Source organism: Schistocerca nitens, chromosome 7 (assembly GCF_023898315.1).
Source record: "Schistocerca nitens isolate TAMUIC-IGC-003100 chromosome 7, iqSchNite1.1, whole genome shotgun sequence".
Lineage (NCBI taxonomy): Eukaryota > Metazoa > Arthropoda > Insecta > Orthoptera > Acrididae > Schistocerca > Schistocerca nitens.
Window position 1 is genome coordinate 235,820,233 of NC_064620.1, and position 24,029 is coordinate 235,844,261.

The following is a 24,029-nucleotide window of genomic DNA, read 5'->3' on the forward strand; positions in this document are numbered from 1 at the left end:
AACAGAGCATGCACAATGTCGCCACTAGTACAGTGTATATCCACCTTTCGCAGCAATGCAGGCTGCTATTCTCCCATGGAGACGATCGTAGAGATGCTGGATGTAGTCCTGTGGAACGGCTTGCCATGCCATTTCCACCTGGCGCCTCAGTTGGACCAGCGTTCGTGCTGGACGTGCAGACCGTGTGAGACGACGCTTCATCCAGTCCCAAACATGCTCAATGGGGGACAGATCCGGAGATCTTGCTGGCCAGGGTAGTTGACTTACACCTTCTAGAGCACGTTGGGTGGCACGGGATACATGCGGACGTGCATTGTCCTGTTGGAACAGCAAGTTCCCTTGCCGGTCTAGGAATGGTAGAACGATGGGTTCGATGACGGTTTGGATGTACCGTGCACTATTCAGTGTCCCCTCGACGATCACCAGTGGTGTACGGACAGTGTAGGAGATCGCTCCCCACACCATGATGCCGGGTGTTGACCCTGTGTGCCTCGGTCGTATGCAGTCCTGATTGTGGCGCTCACCTGCACGGCGCCAAACACGCATACGACCATCATTGGCACCAAGGCAGAAGCGACTCTCATCGCTGAAGACGACACGTCTCCATTCCTCCCTCCATTCACGCCTGTCGCGACACCACTGGAGGCGGGCTGCACGACATAGGGGCGTGAGCGGAAGACGGCCTAACGGTGTGCGGGACCGTAGCCCAGCTTCATGGAGACGGTTGCGAATGGTCCTCGCCGATACCCCAGGAGCAACAGTGTCCCTAATTTGATGGGGAGTGGCGGTGCGGTCCCCTACGGCACTGCGTAGGATCCTACGGTCTTGGCGTACATCCGTGCGTCGCTGCGGTCCGGTCCCAGGTCGACGGGCACGTGCACCTTCCGCCTACCACTGGCGACAACATCGATGTACTGTGGAGACCTCACGCCCCACGAGTTGAGCAATTCGGCGGTACGTCCACCCGGCCTCCCGCATGCCCACTATACGCCCTCGCTCAAAGTCCGTCAACTGCACATACGGTTCACGTCCACGCTGTCGCGGCATGCTACCAGTGTTAAAGACTGCGATGGAGCTCCGTATGCCACGGCAAACTGGCTGACACTGACGGCGGCGGTGCACAAATGCTGCGCAGCTAGCGCCATTCGACGGCCAACACCGCGGTTCCTGGTGTGTCCGCTGTGCCGTGCGTGTGATCATTGCTTGTACAGCCCTCTCGCAGTGTCCGGAGCAAGTATGGTGGGTCTGACACACCGGTGTCAATGTGTTCTTTTTTCCATTTCCAGGAGTGTATATTGACGAAAAGTACACTCTGATTATTACAACATCCCCAATCCAACAACATCTGGTGTCTAGCCCATCAAAACAACTGCACACAACATGGCCTCAAATAGTACAGCTATCATCATCCTCTCAGCATGGCACTAACCACCACAACTTCTGAACAAGAACTCTCCACGACGACTTCTCAACAAGCACTCTCCACGAAGACTTCTCAACAAGCACTGCCAGTGGAGGCGGCGGAATAAAACTCTTGGGCGCAATCTCTGGCGCTGTGACTCAGTGTAGCCACCTTTCATATGCCCCTCCTCCACGGGCTAGAATTTGATGGTATTTTTGCCAGCATTGGTAGTGAAAATACTACCAAATTCGTTCGAAAAATACAGACAAAAAATAAAAGATAATATTAATAAGTAAATGTCACATAACTAGATTAATTTCGGCTTTGCACTCACCCTTCAATAACCTAATACACAAAATACAGTAAGGAATACAAATGCTTGGATACATATGATTTTACATAATAGTTTACACAAGTATCATTCAATCAATTGCACCAGCAATAACGAATAGATTTTAGCTAAGAGTCTCATAACATTTCATAAACAGTAAATACACAAAAAATCAGTTTATACAGATATTCACATAAAATCTTGTCAATAGTTCAATAAACAAGTAGTTGACAGTTCCAGCAGTAGCACCCAGCAATGGTCAACAGGTGCAAATAGCAGTCTCATAACATTTCATCAGCGTTAATTAAACAGCTCCAACAGTGGCACCCAGCAATGGCGAGCAGGCGCAGACACCAACAAGTGACATTATGTCAGTAGAAGCAGTTCCATCAGTGGCACCCAGCAATGTTGAGCAGGTGCAGACACCAACAAGTGACATTATGTCAGTAGAAGCAGTTCCATCAGTGGCACCCAGAAATGTTGAACAGGTGTAGACAGCAAGAAGTAACATCATTTCAGTAGAAGCAGTTCCAACAGTGGCACCCAGCAATGTTGAACAGTTGCAGACGCCAACAAGTGACATTATTTCAGTAGAAGCAGTTCCATCAGTGGCACCCAGCAATGTTGAGCAGGTGCAGATAACAGTCCATAATATTCCCTATCACTAATTAGACAGTTCATCAGAGTTCATCAGCAGAAATTAAACATCTCCTAGTGGCACGCATCATGTTGAACAAGCGCAGGTAACAGTCCATAATATTCACTATCACTAATTAGACAGTTCATCAGAGTTTATCAGCAGAAATTAAACATGTCCTAGTGGCACCAATCATGTAGAAAAAGTGCAAGTAACAGTCCATAATATTCACTATCAGTAATTAAACAGTTCATCAGAGTTCATTAGCAGAAATTAAACATTTCCAAGTGGCACACATCAATGTTGAACCAGTGCAGGCATGAACAACAGTTTGAATGCACACACAATTGCTTTTACAAAATTATTATCAATGCTCTTACACTAAACATACAACTTATAATAAACACACAAATGATATCAGATAATTGTCATATTAACTATTACAAATACACAAATATCAGTAAACCTATAATATTTATGGGTGTCAGTGCAAGCCGCAACAAACCAGTAAAATAATATTTAGGAGATAGGTCGGTACCAATTATCTGGGATTAGGAAAGGAAAACACACAAAACACACTCACTCATCTTTCGTCCAAATTAAGTACTACTGTGTAATTGAATAGTGTTAACTGTGTAAATGCAATTCTGTCAAAATTTGATGTTCGACATGTGTATCAAGTGGTAGTGGCAGCAGTGTGTATCAGTCAATAATAGTTAGTCAACGTCATAGTCATCATGTCAAGACCAATGTTTGCCAGGCCAAATCAAATGTACTGTTGCTGAACAACTGTCAGTGTGCCAAGATATGCAAATACTTCCTCTCTCCAAAAAAAAGTATATACTGCTTAGTGATTTAACAAAGTGTGTGTGTAGACAATCTCCCTTCCATTTGAGTGTTCTAGTCTGCCTTCTTCATCCTCCTTGTTCCATATAAACAAAAAAAAAAAAAAATGCTCCTCACTTACTTTACCTCTTATTCACCAAAACTCCAATAATCATCAGCATCAGATAATCTTAATACTTCAATAATACCTCTTACGTTGATACATATAAACTTCATCACCAATATCATTTACCTTACCTCTTGTCCACCAAAACTCCAATAATCATCAACTTCACAGAATCTCAATACCTCAATAATACCTCTTCAATACGTCGATACATATAAACCTTATCGCCAATATCATTTCACTTCCATAAGAACTCTTTCCTCTAGTCAGTATCCTCGAACAAGTACAGATAAAATCCTAGTGCAAACCTCAATTCATCATCCCATACAATCCGAAGACACATGTCCACACACAACCTCTGTGTAATCCATCTGACCCAAATCCTCTACTCATTATGAATTATAAAATAGATTTTGGTTACCTTGTCCATCATTAAATAAAAGAAATGCATACATGACCTCCAACAGCCTTTAGTTTGAATAACTCTCAGTAAGTAAGTACGAGTGCGGAGTGTGAATGATCGTAATATTTCACAGTGTGGACACCACTTCAAGAATTATGGCAAAACAGAAGCAAATATGTGGAGTATTTTTTGTGTCAAGTGTCACTTGCTATTTCAATTGCTCACGAAGAATGCAGTGTAATAACTGTCAATGGTCTAAACCTAGTGTTGGTATGTCATGTCGTTAGCTTCCTTCCTATTAGCAGAAATTTATACAGCTTCCATAAAACCTCCAGCTCATGTGACTTCAATGAAGTTTCTTGTACTAATGTCGTTCGTAGCATTATAGTAGTTCATTTTCTTATCTTAAAATATAAGGCACTGTGCGTAAGCAAAACATGCAATAGCGAGTAAATATACCAGCAGAGAGCAGAATGTCAACAAGTGGATGTAGCACAATCCCTACAGCGAGGCTCTGCCAAGCGAACAATCTATAATTAATACCATAGTGTGACCTAAACTCCATGTTCGTACACCATATATCAGCATTTATATATACCAAATTAAATAGTAGTTATGACAACAAAACAGAAATGTGTAAATATGCAATCCATACGCAAAGCAGCAAATATATATCTTACATAATAAACAGGTCATTAGCATCATATCAGCATAAGCAAATAAATGTTCATATGTAATCTTCATAAGTAAACATGAAGGCGCAAGCAGATAAATCACAAAGTGTAACCTACATACATAACCATATCAGCACAACTGATCAGGTGACAATTATAATTTAAATAAATAAGCACAACAGGCACATAATAAAAAAAATATGACGTCAGTGAAAAAGCATAGCAGCCAAGCGATGCATAATATACATAGGTAACAACCCTGTTCATTAATCAATCATTGTCAAAATCAGTTAATGTACGCAAGCACGTCACTTCACAAGTAAATTCATAGAACATGAAATTTAGCACAAAGTATGAATCACGTAATTGGGAGCAGCAAATTACGTCTAAAGTACGTACCTAAGTGGAAATATGTTACCTGAAAAATAAACTCAATTAATAGTTACCTTTTTAGTTTATTAGTTTCTTCTTCGAAATTACATTCTTACTGAAAATTTCTCGATAACAAGTCCTCTTAACGTCGGACACACACAGAATTTACCTGAAGTTCTTAAATATTTTATACAACCGTATACTGAAAAATACTGAACGTTAATAACATAATTTATCAAGTCACTATAGCTTTATACTGCATTTAATCAGAGAAATTAGACTGTGTATTTGTTTACGGCTGTCAGTGCATTCGCACTGAGCGCTCGATCAGCTGTAGGTACGCGTGACGTAGGAAGTAATTGTTTGCGGTCAACGACTGCCTTGTGCGCCGCGCAGACTTGACTGTTGCTTTGAGTATGTGCCGCCGCCGGAACACGGCGCGGTATCCTTGTACTCTCCGTGTGTTTACGTATAATCGTTAGTTTCTCAAAAGTATGTCATTCCACAAAAATTTTAACGTTCGATATATGATGTATTCCCTTAGAGCGTCGAGATTTAAGAGTTTCTACTTCGACAGTGTTATCATGAATAATTTTGCGAACTCTATATGGACCGTTATAAAGCAGAAAAAATTTGCGACACAAGCCCTTTTTCTTTGTGAGACAAACGGTGAGATTTAATTAACACCTTTTGACCAACTGATAAGGTTTTTAAACGACCAGGACGTTTAGCTGATTTCTCTCTTCTAGCAGCCAGGTTGACAACTTCAGAATGCCGCAGTTTCCGTGTAGGCGGAAAAGGAACGATTTCAGAAATGCGATTTGTCGGTGCTTTATTTTTTAATATCAATATAGGCGGTAAAGAAGTTGAATCATTAGGAAGTTGATTCAGAATGTTTTGAAAAATATGAAGGTACTGATCCCATGTTCTGTGATTCTGATGACAATAAAGTCGACACAATTTATTGATTTCCTTCATCCATCTCTCTGAAGCGTTAGATTGGGGGTGGAAAGTGAAATGAAAATTGGTTTAATCTTACGACGCCGTAGAGTACGAAGCCAAATTTTAGAGCGAAACTGTGATCCATTATCTGATATAACCTTAGCAACATGACCCACCTCTTGAAGAAAATGTTTGATGAAAGCGTTAGATACTGAACGAGCTGTTGCTTTGCGTAAAGGTGTAAAACACACATATTTTGATGTCAGTTCCACTGCTACCAAAATGTACGCAAAACCATTAGTAGAACGAACCACTGGACCGAACAGATCGACTGCAGCCATCTTCTTAGCCTTTTGACATAATTTGCATTTGGCAAGAACAGATCGGCAATAGTTTTCTGTACCACAACGCCGTTATCTTCTATCTCTTGAAATAAATGTGCACATAGGCCTTTGTATGATGAGTCCGTCGCCAAACAAAAATCTTTAGATAAATCCGGATGTGAAAGAAGTGGAGCAGCAACTAAAGCATCACGAAGTTGTTCAAATTCTGATTGAGCTTCCTCATTCCAACACCAATTAGAATTCTTTCCAGATAGTTCACATAAACGAGGTGTGCCCGAATTGTCCAATCTAACAAAGCGTCTAAGAAAATTACAGACACCAAGGAAACTACGAACATCACGTTTTGTAGTAGGAACAGCATAATTACGAATAGCATCTAGTTTCTCTGGATCAGGAACAATACCTTCTGTAGAAATAATATGACCAAGAAATTTCACCTGAGAACGACCAAATCCAGATTTTTCCAAGTTCACTGTAATGCCAACTCTTGCAAAAATACGTAATAATGAATCCAAAATTTTGTTATGCTCACTCCAGGAACGTTTAGCAATAAGAATATCGTCAACATATGAAGTAATATTGTCACGAAGATAAAAAGGTAAAATTTCGTTTAAACTACGAATGAATGCTGCAGAAGATACAGTAAGTCCAAACGGTAATTTCCGAAATCACTTTTGGGTAAATTAGCCATATCCGGTTATTCTTTACCGACTCTCTAGATAGATTGATAGTTGAAGAGTTATTTTGATAGATACAAAGAATAGTAGAAGAGTAGGCAGCGGTGCAGAAAACTAAAAGGGAAATAGCACCACTACAGCTTGGGGCCCTGTGCACGCCACGGCACATATTCACTTAGTGTAGTGAATCCCCTGAGGACTTTAACAGCCACGAATAAATTCCAGTTTGTGACTTAGTGGCAAATTTGGCGGAAGTGCGTACGGGTGGCAAATTTGGCGGAAGTGCGTACGTAAATTGATCTAACCATGAACATGGATGTATGTCATTCTTAGAATTGCGAAAGATCTTAAATTTCCGAACAGTTAAAAAGTGTTTATAGTCCAAGTTTTCGCCTCGTGGCGACAAAGACCTACCGCGTCTGTCCCAGTCCCAATGTCGATTATTGTCAAGTTCGCGCGCCTGGCGCTCTCTTGCTGCTTCTCGTAAATGAAATACATTATTTTCTTCAAAGCCCTCTGCTATCTGTGATTCTTAATTTATTCTGCTGTCTTTTCCTATGATTTCGCTTTCAATTTGTTTGACTTGCTTTCGTAACGCCTCAAATTCCCTTTTAACGCGTTTATTAAATTTTCCCTGATTTTCAACATGTTTATTTATGTTCTGGTACTCTTCGGTTTCTGCAAATGGCAATGGTGCTGTATCATCTGAATCTCTGTCCCCATTTAAACTAAGATTTTTCAATTTATCTGAAATCTCCTCAACTCTTTCCGATAAGTCACCTATTTTTTCTTTCTGTTTATTTACGTCTTCCGTAAGTGTCGCGACTCGGGTTTCAGTATTAACACATTTAGTAGTTAACTGTTCATACTGTTGTATTAGGTTATTTAATCTGTCATTTGGTACAGATTCCTCGATTCTCTCAAATATTTCTTCCTTATCGTGTGCACATTGTAAATTTAACTCTGAAAATTTTTGTACTATCACGCGATCTCTTTCTTCCTGTTCTCCGTCCTGTTCCTCTTGTCTAATTTCTATTGAAATTAAACTATCATTGTGAGCATTCAAAATCGGTTGTACTTCTTCTCTAATTTCTTTCTTTGATTCATCTTTCATGTTTTTGAAACATGTCCCTATTCGTGAGCCTAACTGTGTTTCCATTGTTTCCATCTCGGTTTTAATTGTTCTTATTTGTGAGCCTAACCGTGTTGCCATTGCTTCCATCTCGGTTTTAATTGTTCCTATTTGTGATCCCAAATTTAATATTGCACTCATCAACTGCTCCATATTAACTGGTCCAAAATTCTTTTCGCCCCTAACATTTCCCGCAAAACCAACTTCTTCCGTCAAAGCTGTAAAGCTATGTGGGTTCGATACTATTCCAGAGTCTTCTGTCGTTAATCTCGTATTCTGAAAATGTTTTGATTGTGAAAAAGTTTGAACTGGTTCTGTACTATTTTCCCTGCTTAGTAAATTATTTTCTACTTCATTATTCATCATACTGTTCTCCTGTGTTGGCGAGTTCGCCATGTTAACAATTTCGTCATTCTGACTATCCATCATTTTTGCCTTTTTCATCAATCGCGTAATCATTTACAAAACATACAAAACTCGTCACTATACGAAAATTACACACAATATGACACTTTATCACCAACAATACCAGTCACACGAAATGCTTCCCTCCAAGACGATTAATGAGCAATTGAAATCTTCATAATTGCATAAAATTGTCAAATGCATATACAAGACATCAAAAATTAAATTCTGCAAAAATACCATTAGAAGAAAGACAAGACAACTACAAATGTTCATTACCAAATCTACACATGCAATATAGACTACAATTACTATACTACAAATTACTACAACAATACTACTGTTTGCTATTTTTACTATCAAAAGAATTCCAAAGGACGATCCTGGCGGGGTCGCCATGTGCATGGGGGCTTAATTAAAAAGACTGTAAATAATTTTAATTTTTTGTCGCTGTTTGTCCGGTTACGAAGTCTCGTAACCGGTTGGCCCTGACTAATATTAGTACGCAATCTGACTGCATAGAATAACAACAAAGAATGAAACGAAATTTCCGTTAACACAATTAATTAATTAAGTCCCCAGCAACTATGAAAGCTACGAAACAACAAGGCACAAGTGTAGCTGTTCTGTGTGTGGAAGTGTGATTCAACGTACACATCTGCCACGGTTCTTCCTCAATACGACAAGATGCTTTAAACGCCATTTACACTGAAGTAATTAAAAAAAACAGAAATACTATAATTGCACATAGAAACCAGAACTACACTCTAATACATGAACACAAGCCAGATGCTTTGTTGACTGAACCTGTGACCAAGAGGCGTTATTGTTTAAGATATTTGAAAAATAAAAAAAAAAAATTCTTTACCTTCATATATATTGACGAAAAGTACACTCTGATTATTACAACGTCCCCAATCCAACAACATCTGGTGTCTAGCCCATCAAAACAACTGCACACAACATGGCCTCAAATAGTACAGCTATCATCATCCTCTCAGCAAGGCACTAACCACCACAACTTCTGAACAGGAACTCTTCACGACGACTTCTCAACAAGCACTCTCCACGACGACTTCTCAACAAGCACTGCCAGTGGAGGCGGCGGAATAAAACTCTTTGGCGCAATCTCTGGCGCTGTGACTCAGTGTAGCCACCTTTCACAGTCACTTTGTAATGACTACAGAACTGTGTGGCTTATGGGAAGACGCTCGACCATTGTTCTAATATGGACTCTTTGACGAAAACGCAATGCCGCTGAAAAAGACTAATACAGGTGTCCTACTTGTATGGATGCGTGGGTTTCAGGACAGCCCACACACGATGAAAGTAACACAGAATAGTGAATAGTAAAATATATTACTGAACTTTGGTAATGCCGGTTACAGAAATTGTAGAATGCAATTTTAGCCCATCTGTCCTGTGTTGACTTTAGTCCCATGGCCACAAACTGTGAGGGTTGTCCAAAAAGTAAGTTCCGATCGGTCGTGAAATGGAAACCACAGTGAAAACAAGAAACGTTTTATTTGCAACAGTTAGGTACACCTTCCACCTACTTCTCTACATAGTCGCCTTTCCAACTTCGAGTGTTGTCGTAATGTTGTATAAACTATCCAATATCCTCGTCATAGAAAGCAGCCGCCTGTGCTTTCGGACAGTTATCTGCACTGGTCTGCAGCTCATTGCATGTGGAAAAATTTTGTCTTCATAGCCAGCGGTTCTTGTGAGCAGAGATGAGACTCAGGGGGAGCCAATTACGGACTGTATTGTGTGCGATCAAACACATCTCATAGGAAACGCTGCAGGAGCGTCTTCATTGCCCCTGCGGTGTGCGGCCGACAACTGGCATAAAGAAAGAACTTCTCGACAGTTGTGCTATGTGTGCTGAATGACTACAGGGGAAATCTCTAAACAGGCCCTCCTACTTGACGGGAGACGTTATTCCCTACGCATCTTTACTTTCCCACTGTTCAAAACTGAAAAGAAGGACGCGACACGATCGACGGGCATACTAGAGACACTGCCCAACACACCTGTGCAAAAATTTACCGGATTTTCCAAGTGGTTTCCATTTCGCGACCGATTGGAATTTACTTTCCGGACGACCCTCGTATATAATATTCTCGGAACTAAACTGGGAAGAAAACTAATCTTCTTTCTTCATGTACTGTTCAAAGAACTGTTCCAAACTCACAGTACTCAGTTAAATCTGTAGCAGGCGGTCTTCGTCCATAAGCGATAATTCTATTCCCTGTTCTGTTTCTAGTGAAGATTAACCACTGTATGTCTGTCGGCCACTGCTTCCATCTCACTCGTAGACTAGAAGACACGACGAATGTTCTGCAGGAACCACCTGACGGGACTCAGACTGACTTACAACTTGCAGTTCACATCTTCTGCTTGTGTACGGATACTTAAGCGCGCATCTCTCTTCCTGGTGGCGCAGCCGTTTCAAGGGATGTGATTTTCGCGGGCGGCGTGATTTGTTTGCGCACAGCGATGTTCCTATGGCGGACCCACGCCCACAGTACTTTTGGTACCAAATGTCGCAATTTCTCTTACGTGTTATCTCAGTACACTTCATGTACCCCACTCTTTTTTACTCCCTCTGCAGGGCCATTGTGCTAACTGGACTCCTAGCAGCAATTTGGAACTCATGAGTGATTCCTTCCGCTGATTTCATGTGATTTCAGATCTCAGCTTCCGCAATGGCCGACGGTTTCTGCCCGTCATTACACGTGACCTGCCTGGTCTTGATGTGGCCGTGGCCGTTCTTTCGCGTTTGCACTTCACAACCACATCAGCAGCAGGTGACTTGGGCTGCTTTAGACGGATTGAAATGTACCTTTTGGATTTGTTTTTCAGATGACATTCGATGACGAGTGCACATTTGAAGTCACTCAGCCCTCCTGGCCGACTCATTCTGCTGTTACTACTTGTCTCCTCACAACACAGAACTCCCCGTTGTGGTCCCGCCGCTCGTGATAACTAATAGTGAATTCGGTGTTACGAAATCACACTGCTTGTGTTATTAAGAAGTACGATGCAATGTTCCTTCGGACAGCACGCATTTCCGAGGAAATATTGGATCGTATTGTTTAATAACACAAACATTGTAATTGCGTGTTTCTCGTCCGATACCAGGCCATCGACTCTGGACGGGAATATACGCAACATACTAGTGCAGGTTGTGACACAGGTAAGACGACATGGGAAGTTTTGGTCTATCCGTTGATACCTCGCAGTAAGGAATGGTATAATTTTAGGGAAAAATAGGTGAAAGATGCGACCGCACATTTCATCATTTTCTGTTTCATAAAGTACACTTTCTTGCTTAACAGCAATTGTAACTACAATTTGAAGGCCTTGTTAAATGTATGACAACGCTCACAATAATTTAAAGAACTTGAACAGGATCAATTCATTAATAACAAATTTTAACAATTTATACAGTTAAGAACACAACTTGAACCGAGGAATAGATAGTCCCCAGATACAAGTAAGAAGGCACACCAGCAAGGTGTGGCTAACACCGGGTTGAACAAACTGAGTTTTATCGGTGAAATTATTTACAAATAACTACCACTAATTATACTAACAATTCCCAAGTATGGAGAACACATTAAACAAATAGAGAACGCCCATCCAAAATGCGGAAAGGATAACAACTCACCTCACTGATTGTGGTGTTGGAAAGCACTTAACAATATATAGCCCTTAATAAAATCCCTTAAGCAATAAAATACACATATCACCAAAAATACAACCAAAGCTGGGAAGGCACACAATTTAAATGTGACCCCCAGCTGGTAAACAACAACAGAAAAATTGAGAATGATCCTTAGATAAACACACAGTCCCCCAAAAGACAAGATAAGCTGGGAAGACACACAATTTAAATCTGACTTCCAACTTGTACACACCAGCAGAAACATTGAGAATGAGCCTTATGTAAGTAGACAATCCCCCAAATACACGATAACCTGGAAAGACAGGCAACTTAAATGTGCTAATCATGGATAAAAGCAAAATCTCAATAGTTCGTAAGTAAAATGCCTTACAACCTAACACGCTCCAGAAGTAGCAATAAGGGTACAAGTCTTAAATAAGTAGTTAAAGAGCAGGTATAGTGAGGACGAGCTTCGAGATTGCAAAACACGCTTCAAAGCGTAAGTGTTTACTGGATTCACAGGTTGGGTACATTAACAGTTGCCTATCAACTGGCTCCGCGATGGCGTGTATTAAACGATCAACTTAACTTAACGCAGCAGGATGCGGCTGGTAGAGCAGCAGATTGCTGGCCTGCCTATACGTCATCTCAGTTTGTAACACAGGATACTCGTACACTTGCACAGAATACGGACTGGAACAATAAATTACCATCAGTTACACTGACCGATGAACTTACGCGTAACCACTCGGAGGCGCGTTTATATAACAGGTCTAATTCCATATTAACATAGAGATGGCCTCCAGCGAGGATGTTATTGCCTCCAATCTTGGAGGTGCTGTGGAATTTAAGCTTGGACAGTAGGCCAGGAACATGCCGGCCGGTTGCGCGCTTTATCCACTGCTCTTCGCGCAACTCGCCGCTATCAATTCTTAGTCCAGTGAGCGAGGCTTGCCTCCAACCGATTTAACCACTCGCGAATTCTCGAGGCCCTTACCGGACAGCAGGAGTCCCCCAAACTCAACAAATTGCTAACTAACTATAATCACCGTGGGCCATCAAACCAACAACCAACACGCCTTGACCAGAGACCGTACCTTCCGAGATATGATCAGATCGATATCGGCAACCCAAGTAGTTAGTGGCTCCAGCGGAATGCCATCCATGCCCGCCAAAACTAAAGCCGCCACGGTTCAGCCGTGATTGCTACACGGATAGTGGAAGCGGCTTAGGCCATCGCTTTATGCCAGCAATCGCCTAAACCACTAAATCCGGGTAGAGGCCCGGTTTAGTGCAGATCTTCCTTGGCGTCATTCCAATATACGGTGTGTTGCTTTCCTGTAATTCCATATTACATAGTTGTATTGGATACTTTTGATGAGGTGGTGCACAGGGCAAGGCAAATCATCATCAGTAACTATACAACAAAGAGGAAAGAAAATATATAGAACTGATTGTTCAGAATTACTGGGTATGCAGACAGATCGAAACTTGAACTGAAAATCTCGCTATATATGTCATCTAGAATGCTTGAGTTTGGGCCTCGTGTAACTGCCGATTTGGTATTAAAAGCGTTGGAAAATTAGATTACTGTGAATATTGCCACTGACTGATGTTACAGTCAATAATTTTCTAGGGCAATTCGTTACAAAGACAGAATTAATTCATTCTACAGAAACGTGGTGTAAAGATAATATATGGTATCTACCGTCGAACGTCAGGCAGCCATATCTTTCAAAGCCATTAAAGAAAAAAAAAAGCTCTTTCAAAAATAAGGCTGATAAGAGCAATCTCTCTATAGATTTACCCTCTTATGGAGTTTGTTGTGAAGAATCACGCACAATTTGAAAATAATGGTAGCATTCGTAAACGTAGTTATCAACTAAAATAACTGTAAGGCATGTTTAAACACACTCCCAGCTGCTGTTAAGAAATGCTTAAACTGCCACCGCCAGTCCGTTCATTGAAAATCCCCACATGACCAGCATTATAACGTAAACAAGGAGTACATTATTAAAACTAGCTACTTTTGAAAGTTAAGAGCATTCAAAACATTCAGAGAAACAGTGTTCTGCAGGAATGGATACACACCGAAACAAATTAAGATGTCACTCCAAGCAGCCACTACACCACAAGTTCCAGAAGCAGAGCAAGATGGTGCAAAGAAGGTGGTGTATTTGCCCTATGCTGGCACTATTTCTGGCAGAATTAGTAGGATCCTCCGTAAACACAACATCAAGTGTGTTTTCTGTCCATCCAGCAAGATCGGGGGACTGGTGGGAAATGTCAAGGACGACCTGCGTTTACGGAAACCAGGGATTTATAATATACCCTGCGAATGTGGCATGTCCTACATTGGCCAGACAACAAGAAAAGTAGATATCAGGTGCAAGGAACAACAGAGGCACACCTGATTAAGACAGGCAACAAAATCAGCCATTGCTGAACACTGCCTCGAATTAGGTCATGCCATAAGTTATGTTTCTAACACAGACGCCTAGATTTTTGGGACAGTGTTATAACGGAGTCAATAAAGATAAAAGTGACCGATAATCTCATGAACCGTGACACGCGGTACCAGCTAAGTAGAGCCTGGGATCCCGCTCTGGAATTGCTGAAGAAGCAAAGGGGACAGCTGCAGCACTCCACAAATAGAAGAACTGAAGGCGTGGACATGGAGAACGATCCCCATACAGAGGTAAAGGCGCACCAGACCGAAGATGGAACGCTCTTGGTCGGGACTGACGGGCGCGGAGCGCAGAGGGAAGATTTAGAACCACAGCGGACCGAAAATGGAACGGCAACGCTCTAGCAGATCACAGTGAGCGGGAGAGGACCACAGGGGGAATGCCTGGTACCACAGACGGGATTCCAAACGAACCAAACCGAAGATGGGACACCAAGGAGCGTTTCGGGCGGGCGCGTACTGCAAAGAGAACACCCAGGACTGCTGCGGACGGAAAAGGGAACGGCAATGCTCCAGAAGATCGCAGCGAGCGGGCGCGGACCGCAGAGGGAGCGCTTGGTGAACGGGGAAGGCCACAGGCATAAATACTGGACCAGGTCCACTTGAGGAGTAGTCTCAGGTCGCACCTGATGAAGGTAACTAGTTACACTACCAAAATATCGTGCAAGTACGACGCTGATATCCGAGAGAACACCCGACAATCTAAGATGTCATTAGAGCGCCAGGAAAGCCGCAAGAATTACATTCAGAGAAAACTGTTGGCTATGACCTTGTTGAGTGTTTCGGTATATGTGAAAACGATTTCAATAGCGTGTTGTTTTATGGCAAGCTTCATAATAGAATCATAATGTGCGAAAAAGTCACTGCAGCGTTACGAAGATGATTCATGCCAGCCATACATTGTACCTGTCCCTAGGCAAAAGAAAAAAACTGGCGTACGTAATGGGAAACTGAGCTGGACTCACAGAGCCACAAAACAGGGAGACGGTGCAGAAATACGATTTGACGCCAGCCTTACTGTCGAATACAGTACGTCGATTTGCAAGTATTTGTAAGTTATGATAGTACACAGTGTGGCAGAGCAACTTCTTGTCAACCTAATGCCCCTTAAATTACGCACAAAAAATAGGAGCTACCATAAAAATGGTCTCACAGAATGAGATTTTCACTCTGAAGCGAAGTGTGCGCTTATATGAAACTTCCTGGCAGATTAAAACTGTGTGCTAGACCAAGACTCGAACTCGGGTCTTTGCCTTTCGCGGACAAGTGCTCTACCAACTGAGATACCCAAGCACTACTCACGCCCCGTCCTCACAGCTTTACTTCTGCCAGTACTTCGCCTCCTACCTTCCAAACTTTACAGAAGCTCTCCTGCGAACCTTGCAGTCTTAGCACTCCTGAAAGAAAGGATATTGCGGAGACATGGCTTAGCCACAGCCTGGGGGATCTTTCCAGAATGAGATTTTCACTCTGCAGCGGAGTGTGCGCTGATATGGAAGAGCACTTGCCCGCGAAAGGCAAAGGTCTCGAGTTCGAGTCTCGGTCCGGCACACAGTTTTAATGTGGCAGGAAGTTGCAATATAGACTGATAAGCAGAACATTATGAGCAGTGGCCACCACAAAGTTGCTTGTGGTCTGATGGCGTTGTGGGAATGTAACGCGGTAAGGAAAGTATGTGAGTGGAGCAGAGACAGCTAGTTTTAATAATGTACATCCATCGTACATTGTTTGAACATGGAGCTCCGCAGCAGGCTGTCGCTACGTGTTCACATGTTGACCCAGCGACATCATCAGTTACGAGTGCAGTGGGCAGTCGGCACGGGACCGTGGGATTCGATCGTCAGCCAATGGAAACGTATCAGCTCGTCGGGTGACATTTTTGCTACATTAGGTCGATGGTCGTCTCCACAAACGGCGTCATCGAGGTGACAGTTTAAGCATTTCTTAACAGCAGCTGGGAGTGTGTTTAAACATGCCTTAGAGTTATTTTCGTTGTTAACTACGTTTACGAATGCTACCATTATTTTCAAATTGTGCGTGATTCTTCACAACAAACTTCATAAGAGTGCTCCGAAACACTTGTGCGTGCACCAGCATTGTGTTCTTTCGGCAGAGATGCCACAGAACACAATCCATCCTACTTTTCAGAGCAGAGTAGTCTCCAAACCCCACGTTCTGTAAAGAGTCATGGATGTCCAACCATTTAGTGCCTGGTGGGTCTTTCACTGCCCTCCAGCCACTTTTCATAGATGCTCACTATAGTAGCACGTGAACATTCGATCACCTTGCCGTATTCGCGATAGTCGTTCACAAGCTGCGGGTAATAGTCATCTTCCCTCCGTCAAAGTTGCTTATGTCGCTGTCGGCCGCCATCACTGCATACGCAAATTAGCGGGCCGTTACTTACGCGAATTACATGAGCTGTGCATAGGCATCTAATGTCACACCCCTCCACAAAGCTACCAGTTAACTGCTTGATATATGATACACAGTTTCTTTTTATCTATTCTCTTCAGGTCTTCGACCAGCCCTAGTCCCATTCCATTTACACAAGGTTGAATTATAGAACCACATTTCTGGCCCAGTTGCAGTCATGAGCATTTCTGAATAGGACGTTATTTTGTCTTATCATTATTCAAAGCTTAAACAGCTGAAGAACAAAAGGAAGTACTGGGTGCACCGGTGCAACGCTATTAATATCGAACAGGTGTAGCGGAAAGAGCGAGAAAGCCCACGGACTTCCAAAATATAACGAGACAGCTCTCACAGATGCTAGTGTAGCGTTTCCTACAAAGGAGCCGGCTGGCCGTGGTGGCCGAGCGGTTCTAGGCGCTTCAGTCAGGAGCCGCGCGACTGCTACGGTCGCAGATTCGAATCCTGCCTCGAGCATGGATGTGTGTGATATCCTTAGGCTAGTTAGCTTTCAGTAGTTCTAAGTTCTAGGGGACTGATGACCTCCGATGTTAAGTCCCACAGTGCTCAGAGCCATTTGAACTATTTTTACAAAGGGGCTGCCATGTCAAAGGCTTACACAATGATTAAGCGATGGCAATGATGTTCCTTAAGACTCTGCATCCATATTACAAACAAGTGTAAAAACGAACTGGCTTGTTCAAGTTTTACTGGAGATTACAGTTATTCAATTCTAAGCTAGTTGAAAGAAAATGTAAGATAAAATTGTGGAAGGGAAGGCAGATAAAAGTGTGGCAGACAATATAAAGTAAAGCCCGAAATTCCACAGTCAAGGGTTTTTCTCTACAAGCTGGACAAAAGATAACGTCTCTGATCAGTCCATTTGTGTGAACGACGTGTTGATTGCACGCAGCATAGAAAGAAATACTTAGATCAAGACGTCTTTCCTGCCTGAAATCACACGTGCGAGTGAATACTTCTGCTGGTATCGGTTGCAACACAAGACAGTTCGGCATAGCGTGGCGCGCGGTGATAGCGGCGAGTGTGAGGCATCGTAGCGGTTGTCAAACGCCAGAATTCTATCATGTATTTACTCGAACTGGAATCAGGTACGGTTATCCTTCCAGCGTTAAAAACAATTTAGATGTACTAGCTACATTCCTTACGCAGTAAAATATGCCGTAAAACACACCAAACGTAAACTGGACCTCGACAACATTTTTCACTGCAAACTTTTCAAATTACAGGGTGACAATTATTGAACTATATGAAAAGAAACGTAAATTAGTCTCAAACTAGGACGTGCGCACACTTTATTCATCATGTAGACGTCACTACAGGTATTCGGCTTAGGTTATGATGTGTTCGATGAGCCTGCCATCATTGATGATGATGTCTCGCAGACGAATAGCCAAATTCTGAATGACCCGCTGAAGTGACAGAACATCGATGCTGCCGATGACCTCCTGAATGGCTGTTTGCAACTCAGCATTGGTATTAGGGTTTTTGCTGTACACAATGTCTTTAATATAGCCCCACAAAAAGTAGCCGCATGTGTTCAGATCCGGAGAATAAGGCGGCCAGTTGAGAGCCATGCCAGTGGCGTCTGGGTAACCCAGATCCAGAAAGCGGTCCCGAACGTGCTCCTCCACTACATCAAACACTCCACTGCTCCGTTGGGGTCGAACTCCGTCTTTCATAAACCACATTTTGTAGAAATCAGGGTCACTTTGGATAATGGAGATGAAATCATCTTCCAGAACCTTCACATACCGTTCGGTACTCGCCGTGCCATCAAGGAATATCGAACCGATTATTCCGTGACTGGACACTGAACACCACATTGAGGGTGACGAGACTTATCGATCGCGCAATGTGGAATCTCAGTTCCCCAAATGAGCAAATTTTGCTTATTGACGAACCCATTCAGATGAATGTGGGCTTCGTTGTTAAACCAAACCATATGGGGCACACTAATTCCCATCGTGCTCCGTGGCAAACCGTGCAGTTTCAACGTCCTAACGCAAACCATTTACAAATTATGACGATTTTATTTCATATAGTTCAATAACTGTCACCCAGTATTTGCGCTCCTCTGTACTTTGCTTTGAAATCACAGTAACTACGGGCAATAACGTAAACAAAAGCACTTCATTCTCAAGTTGCGATATGTACCTATAAGATGCACTAAATTAACTTTCTTTTATACAATAGTTTCCTCAAAATTGAATGAGAAAGGCTACGTAACAGATAACACGGGCGAATCCATAAACAGTGGTTATTGTTTTTTGTTTTTTTTTACGCTAAAATTAAAAGCTATACTAAGAAATTAAAGACAGAGACGGATGTAACAGCAAGCCGGGATGGCCGAGCGGTTCTAGGCGCTACAGTCTGGAACTGCGCGACCGCTACGGTCGCAGGTTCGAATCCTGCCTCGGGCATCGATGTGTGTGATGTCCTTAGGTTAGTTAGGTTTAAGTAGTTCTAAGTTCTAGGGGACTAATGACCTCAGAAGTTAAGTCCCATAGTGCTCAGAGCCATTTGAACCATTTTAACGGATGTAACTCTTCTTCATCAGCATAAAAAAATATTTTTAGTGCAAATTCAATGACCAGAAATTTCACTTCCGCGTATCGTGCGATACGAGTTGCGTGGAGGGCCCAGCACTACGTGTTGCGCCGGGCGATGCGGTAGAGACTTTTATTGGTATTGTACCGATCTAGTCCCAATGTAAATCAGTGAAGTCGCTCCCATTACGTTTCTATGCGCTTCGCCGATGCGCGTTGCTTCTGCATCGTATCCATACCATGTCACATAGTTTATAACCTCAGTGTAAACCACGCCGTAGCGAGCCGGTCGCACACAATCGAATGCCATATACAAACCATTTCACTGCCACGACTTAGGTAGAGTTGAGGGTTACCTTAATTCCTGGAGCCAGGGCTACTCAATCTACAGCTCTACAAAATAAAGAGTGTACGCTTCTAAGGGAGTGACTAATATTTTGCCTGGAGACCTTATGTAGTAACTCTCAACGAGTGTGTTTGACATTCCAGTAGTGCATGAAAGGTTCGAGCGTGCATACTGATTGAACTATTTTTGCCTCCATGATGAAGGGCTACTGGATAGAATGTGTGGGGCTGAGTACTGAGAACCTTTTCTCTCAATTTGCTTACAGGAGTTCCTGCGTGCCAACAAGGTGTCGCTGGCCGTGATGCAGAAGCAGCTTTACGAGACGGCGCAGATGTCGCGCGCTGGCTACGTGCCACAGGTGAACAGCCACGGGCACAGTCATGGCCGCAACAACCCAGGGGGCGGCGGGGACGGCAGCGGCGGTGGCACCGGAGGCTCCACCTCCAGCACCAGCGGCGGCGCCTCCTCCTCCGGTCGGTTCGTGCCCGGCACTGTGGGGCCGCTGGCCATGCTCAGCCAGAAGCTGGACACCAGCGGCAGGTAGTCCACACTTCACGGAGGCTCCAGGTCGAGCCTCACCTCCTCAACAAGGCGGCACGCCGCCTTTCTCTTTCGGCGTCAAGCTGGGCACAGTTGACTGGTAGACCTGTCCACAGGGAAGGTCTAGATCAAGCATCACCAACTGGTCACGACATTCAGACGTCGTTCCCACTCTCCATCAAACTGGACACCTGTGGCAGGTAGTCCAGATTTCACATAAGATCGAGGTGGCCTCTCACCTCCTCAACACAGTGGACACTGTTGATTGGTAGACCTGACCACAGGATTTAGCATCATGAAGTGGATACAGCAAGTAGACGTCATTCATTTTCACCCTGAAAATGGACACCAGTGACAGCTGGTAGTCAAGACTCCACAAGTGGTCCAGGTCGCGTGTCACCACCTCTAAATAGTGCCATTTGGTCTTCCTCTTTCTCTCTCAAGTTGGACACTATCATGGGGAAGGTCTAGGTCAAGCAACATCATCTGAGGATCACATGCAGACGCCACTGCTCCTCAGGCTGAAGATAGGCACTACCTTCTGGTAGGGCTGTATGAGGGATGGCCTAGAGGAATCCTGACTTGGACGCAGTACCATAGAGGCACCGTTCCTTCTCTCAGCCAGGAGATGTATACATGTGATTTATACACGTGGATATAGAGTCCTGGATACTAGGAGGAGCTGGAAACACATACTGTTGGATTGCAATAGCATGTTGTGCTGATAACACGACTGCCAGTTAATTGTGTTGCCTGTAGTGCTCTGCTTGAAGGTGGATATGAGCGGGAGTTTGTACATGACTGTAGGATTGAAGTGGAACAGATGAAATGACAAATGTCCCCATGGCGTCACTGTACTAGTTGCATGTACATGTCTAGCAATGTTGACTGGAAGAAAGATCTACAATAGCTGTCATATTTTGCATGCTGCATCACACAGTCACCATTCCTGCATAGTCTACAGCTGAAGATCAGCTCCTGGTTGTGAAAACTACACGGATGAATGTGGGAAAGTGCAGTCTCTTTGTCGCTGGGATAGGGTCTTCCCTGTTGAAGAGCAGCGTTGAGTTGATCTACTCCAGACACCATCGCCTGCATGATAATAATAATGGACAGGGGACTGAGCGATTATTCTACCACAGAAATATAATACGTCATATAGGACGGAGGGTCCTTTCATCAGATGGTAATGACATCCTTTAGGATCGTCACCATCCTCAATTACCCTCTAATACTAAGCTACGAAAGTTTCCCAAACGAAGATAGACGGAGCATTTTACAGCACACAGCTCTGCCCATTGTTAAAGTGAGTCTAGGCACATTACTGAGTCTTGAACTGGAGATTTCTTGATGGTAGTGTAGCCCACTACACGTATGTATCTGCAGTTTACAGTTTCTGTGAAGAGCATCTGCATCCAAAACAATCCTGATGTCGAGAACTGTAGCAAGGCATTTACTAGATGCTTCATAGTATGTGCAGAATTGACCCACAGCTGTAGCCGATAAAATGTGTATTAAAAGTGTCAACTTGAAACCAGCATTTGTTCTCACAGTCTATGACTGATATTAATACGATTCGTCCTTGGTTACTGTTTAAGATACTTCCTTTATTATCGTAAGACATTGCACTTGTGTCAGGAGGGGAAAGCCCACTACAGCACTGGCGCTTTATATTGGAAAACTTCTACGAAATGGATGTAAACTTGGTATTAGGTGAGATCACAATAACACTGAAATGTTTCCCATTTACTGAAGATTCCTTGATGGTAGAAGAGCCCCTACCCCAGAAAAGATGGAGTGCACATTCAACACTTTATCATGTCGTAAAAATGACTAACTTTGAAAGACAATGGTTTTTCAAAGTCAACTCTATGAGACTGCAGATCCTTTCTAGGGACTACAATCGTTCAGATTCAACATTAACGACAGATATATCCTCCAGAAGACACTAAAGAGGATCCTTAAACGCCGATCGCTAGAAATTAGGAACTGGAAATCAGTGCTGGAATTAAGAACAGGCTACGAACATCTGTTCTATCCGAATCACTAGCAATTAGACGTCTTCGTTCCCGGGTTCGATTCCCGGTGGGGTCAGGGATTTTCTCTGCCTCGTGCTGACTGGGTGTTGTGTGATGTCCTTAGGTTAGTTAGGTTTAAGTAGTTCTAAGTTCTAGGGGACTGATGCCCATAGATGTTAAGTCCCTTAGTCCTCAGAGCCATCTGAACCAATTATACGTCTTCAAAAAGTAATGAGAATTTTATGCTTCCAATTTAGAGGGGTGGCCACGAAACAAAGAGCCCTATTTCATTTAATTTAAATTCTCGATACTGAATGACGTTTCTTCCGTGGATTCTAGCCTCTGGAAAAGTACTTCTGATAACGGAAACCGTGACAAATTGTGAATAATTACTCTCTGCAAGATAATGTCATCAGATGAAATTAGCTTCAGTCGTCCAGTGCTACCTTTATAGACGCCGAAAAACGCATCTAGAAACATTATTCATTCTCTTCTACATGTATTGACGGTAGCTATTCTGTCCTATACAACATAATTCGTTTTGGTGTCCTTTTAGATAACTTCTTTAAGTTCACGATATTACTATTTTGAATTTTGTTGTCTGTAAAACAGATTGTGCACCAATTGTGGCACCAGTCGGCAGTAAATGTTTTTCCAAAACAGTATTTCAGAACCGGCATGAACTGTAGATGGAATATATACGTGTTAACTACCGCTTTCCGTCATCTCATCTTTACCATATACCACGAAATTATTTGCAGCATCCTGAGCGGCAATGTTCTCACTGTAGCATCAAATAACATAAAAGCCTTTCTGCTTCACGGTCGTCAATACTAATATTTATTATCAAGTCAACAGTAAAATACTCTGATACAGTTAGTTTCTTTTCGTACACCCGAATAATCAGATTTCATCCTTATTTGTGGATATGCAGTCGAGACAGTAACAGACTGGGAGAACAGACAGTTCCATGTATTTTAGCTATTTGTGAGATGTTTGAAATAGTTATAATTGACGTCGAAACCAGGACCAAAACGACTGTACGTCCGATGATCATTGGTCGCAATTGAATGGGTGGTGAAGCTCGAGGAAGGATAGATATATATGAAGGGTTGGTTGGACGGTGAAGAGCGTGTCATGCTGGAGCAGTTGAAAGTCGGTGGGAGCAGATGGAATGTTGAGGGGGTACTGGGGTAAATTTTCGCTAGAGGCCGTAATTCTCGAATTATTCAAGAAAAATGTAGCCTACAGAAGAAATCTTAAAACGCGTTTTTCTTGAACAACTCGAAAACCGCGATCTCCAACGAAAACATATCCCCGTACAAGATTTTACTACATTAAATTTCCTACAAAAAGGTCTGGTTCATTTTTTTCTCTAAAACTAATAGTTTACACGTAGCGAGCGAGAAAATATGAAAAACACAGGCTGGGCGGTTGAAAGCGCAATACATATTGACATCAACATAAGCGAGTATCTGTACTGATAGTTCCTCACAACCTTCTCCAAGGCAACATTAAAAAGGTGATATGCCAGCTTATCTCCTTGCCTTCCACTATCTTATATACTTAGTGGATGAGACACCGTTCCTCCCGTTCTTATATTGCTGTGTGCTTCGTTCCTTGCTATTCTAACAAGCCTTAGCAATTTTCTAGAGATTCCTAGTTCAGTCAAAGCACCGTACAGTTTCTCTCTGTATCTGCTATCACATGCTGCATTATAGTCAACGCAGAGTTGATT

The 24,029-nt window shown here is 42.8% G+C and overlaps 1 protein-coding gene across 1 annotated transcript in view; it reads left to right on the forward strand.

Annotated features, from left to right (window-relative positions):
* LOC126195548 (potassium channel subfamily K member 13-like) overlaps positions 1 to 20,277 on the forward strand; it is a 444,121-nt gene extending 423,844 nt beyond the window's left edge. Inside the window, exons 9-10 of the mRNA XM_049934172.1 lie at positions 19,999 to 20,084; positions 20,181 to 20,277. Of these exons, the coding sequence (XP_049790129.1) occupies positions 19,999 to 20,084; positions 20,181 to 20,277 (183 nt within the window). The remainder of the gene's footprint in view (positions 1 to 19,998; positions 20,085 to 20,180) is intronic.
* The last annotated feature ends 3,752 nt before the right edge of the window (positions 20,278 to 24,029 follow it).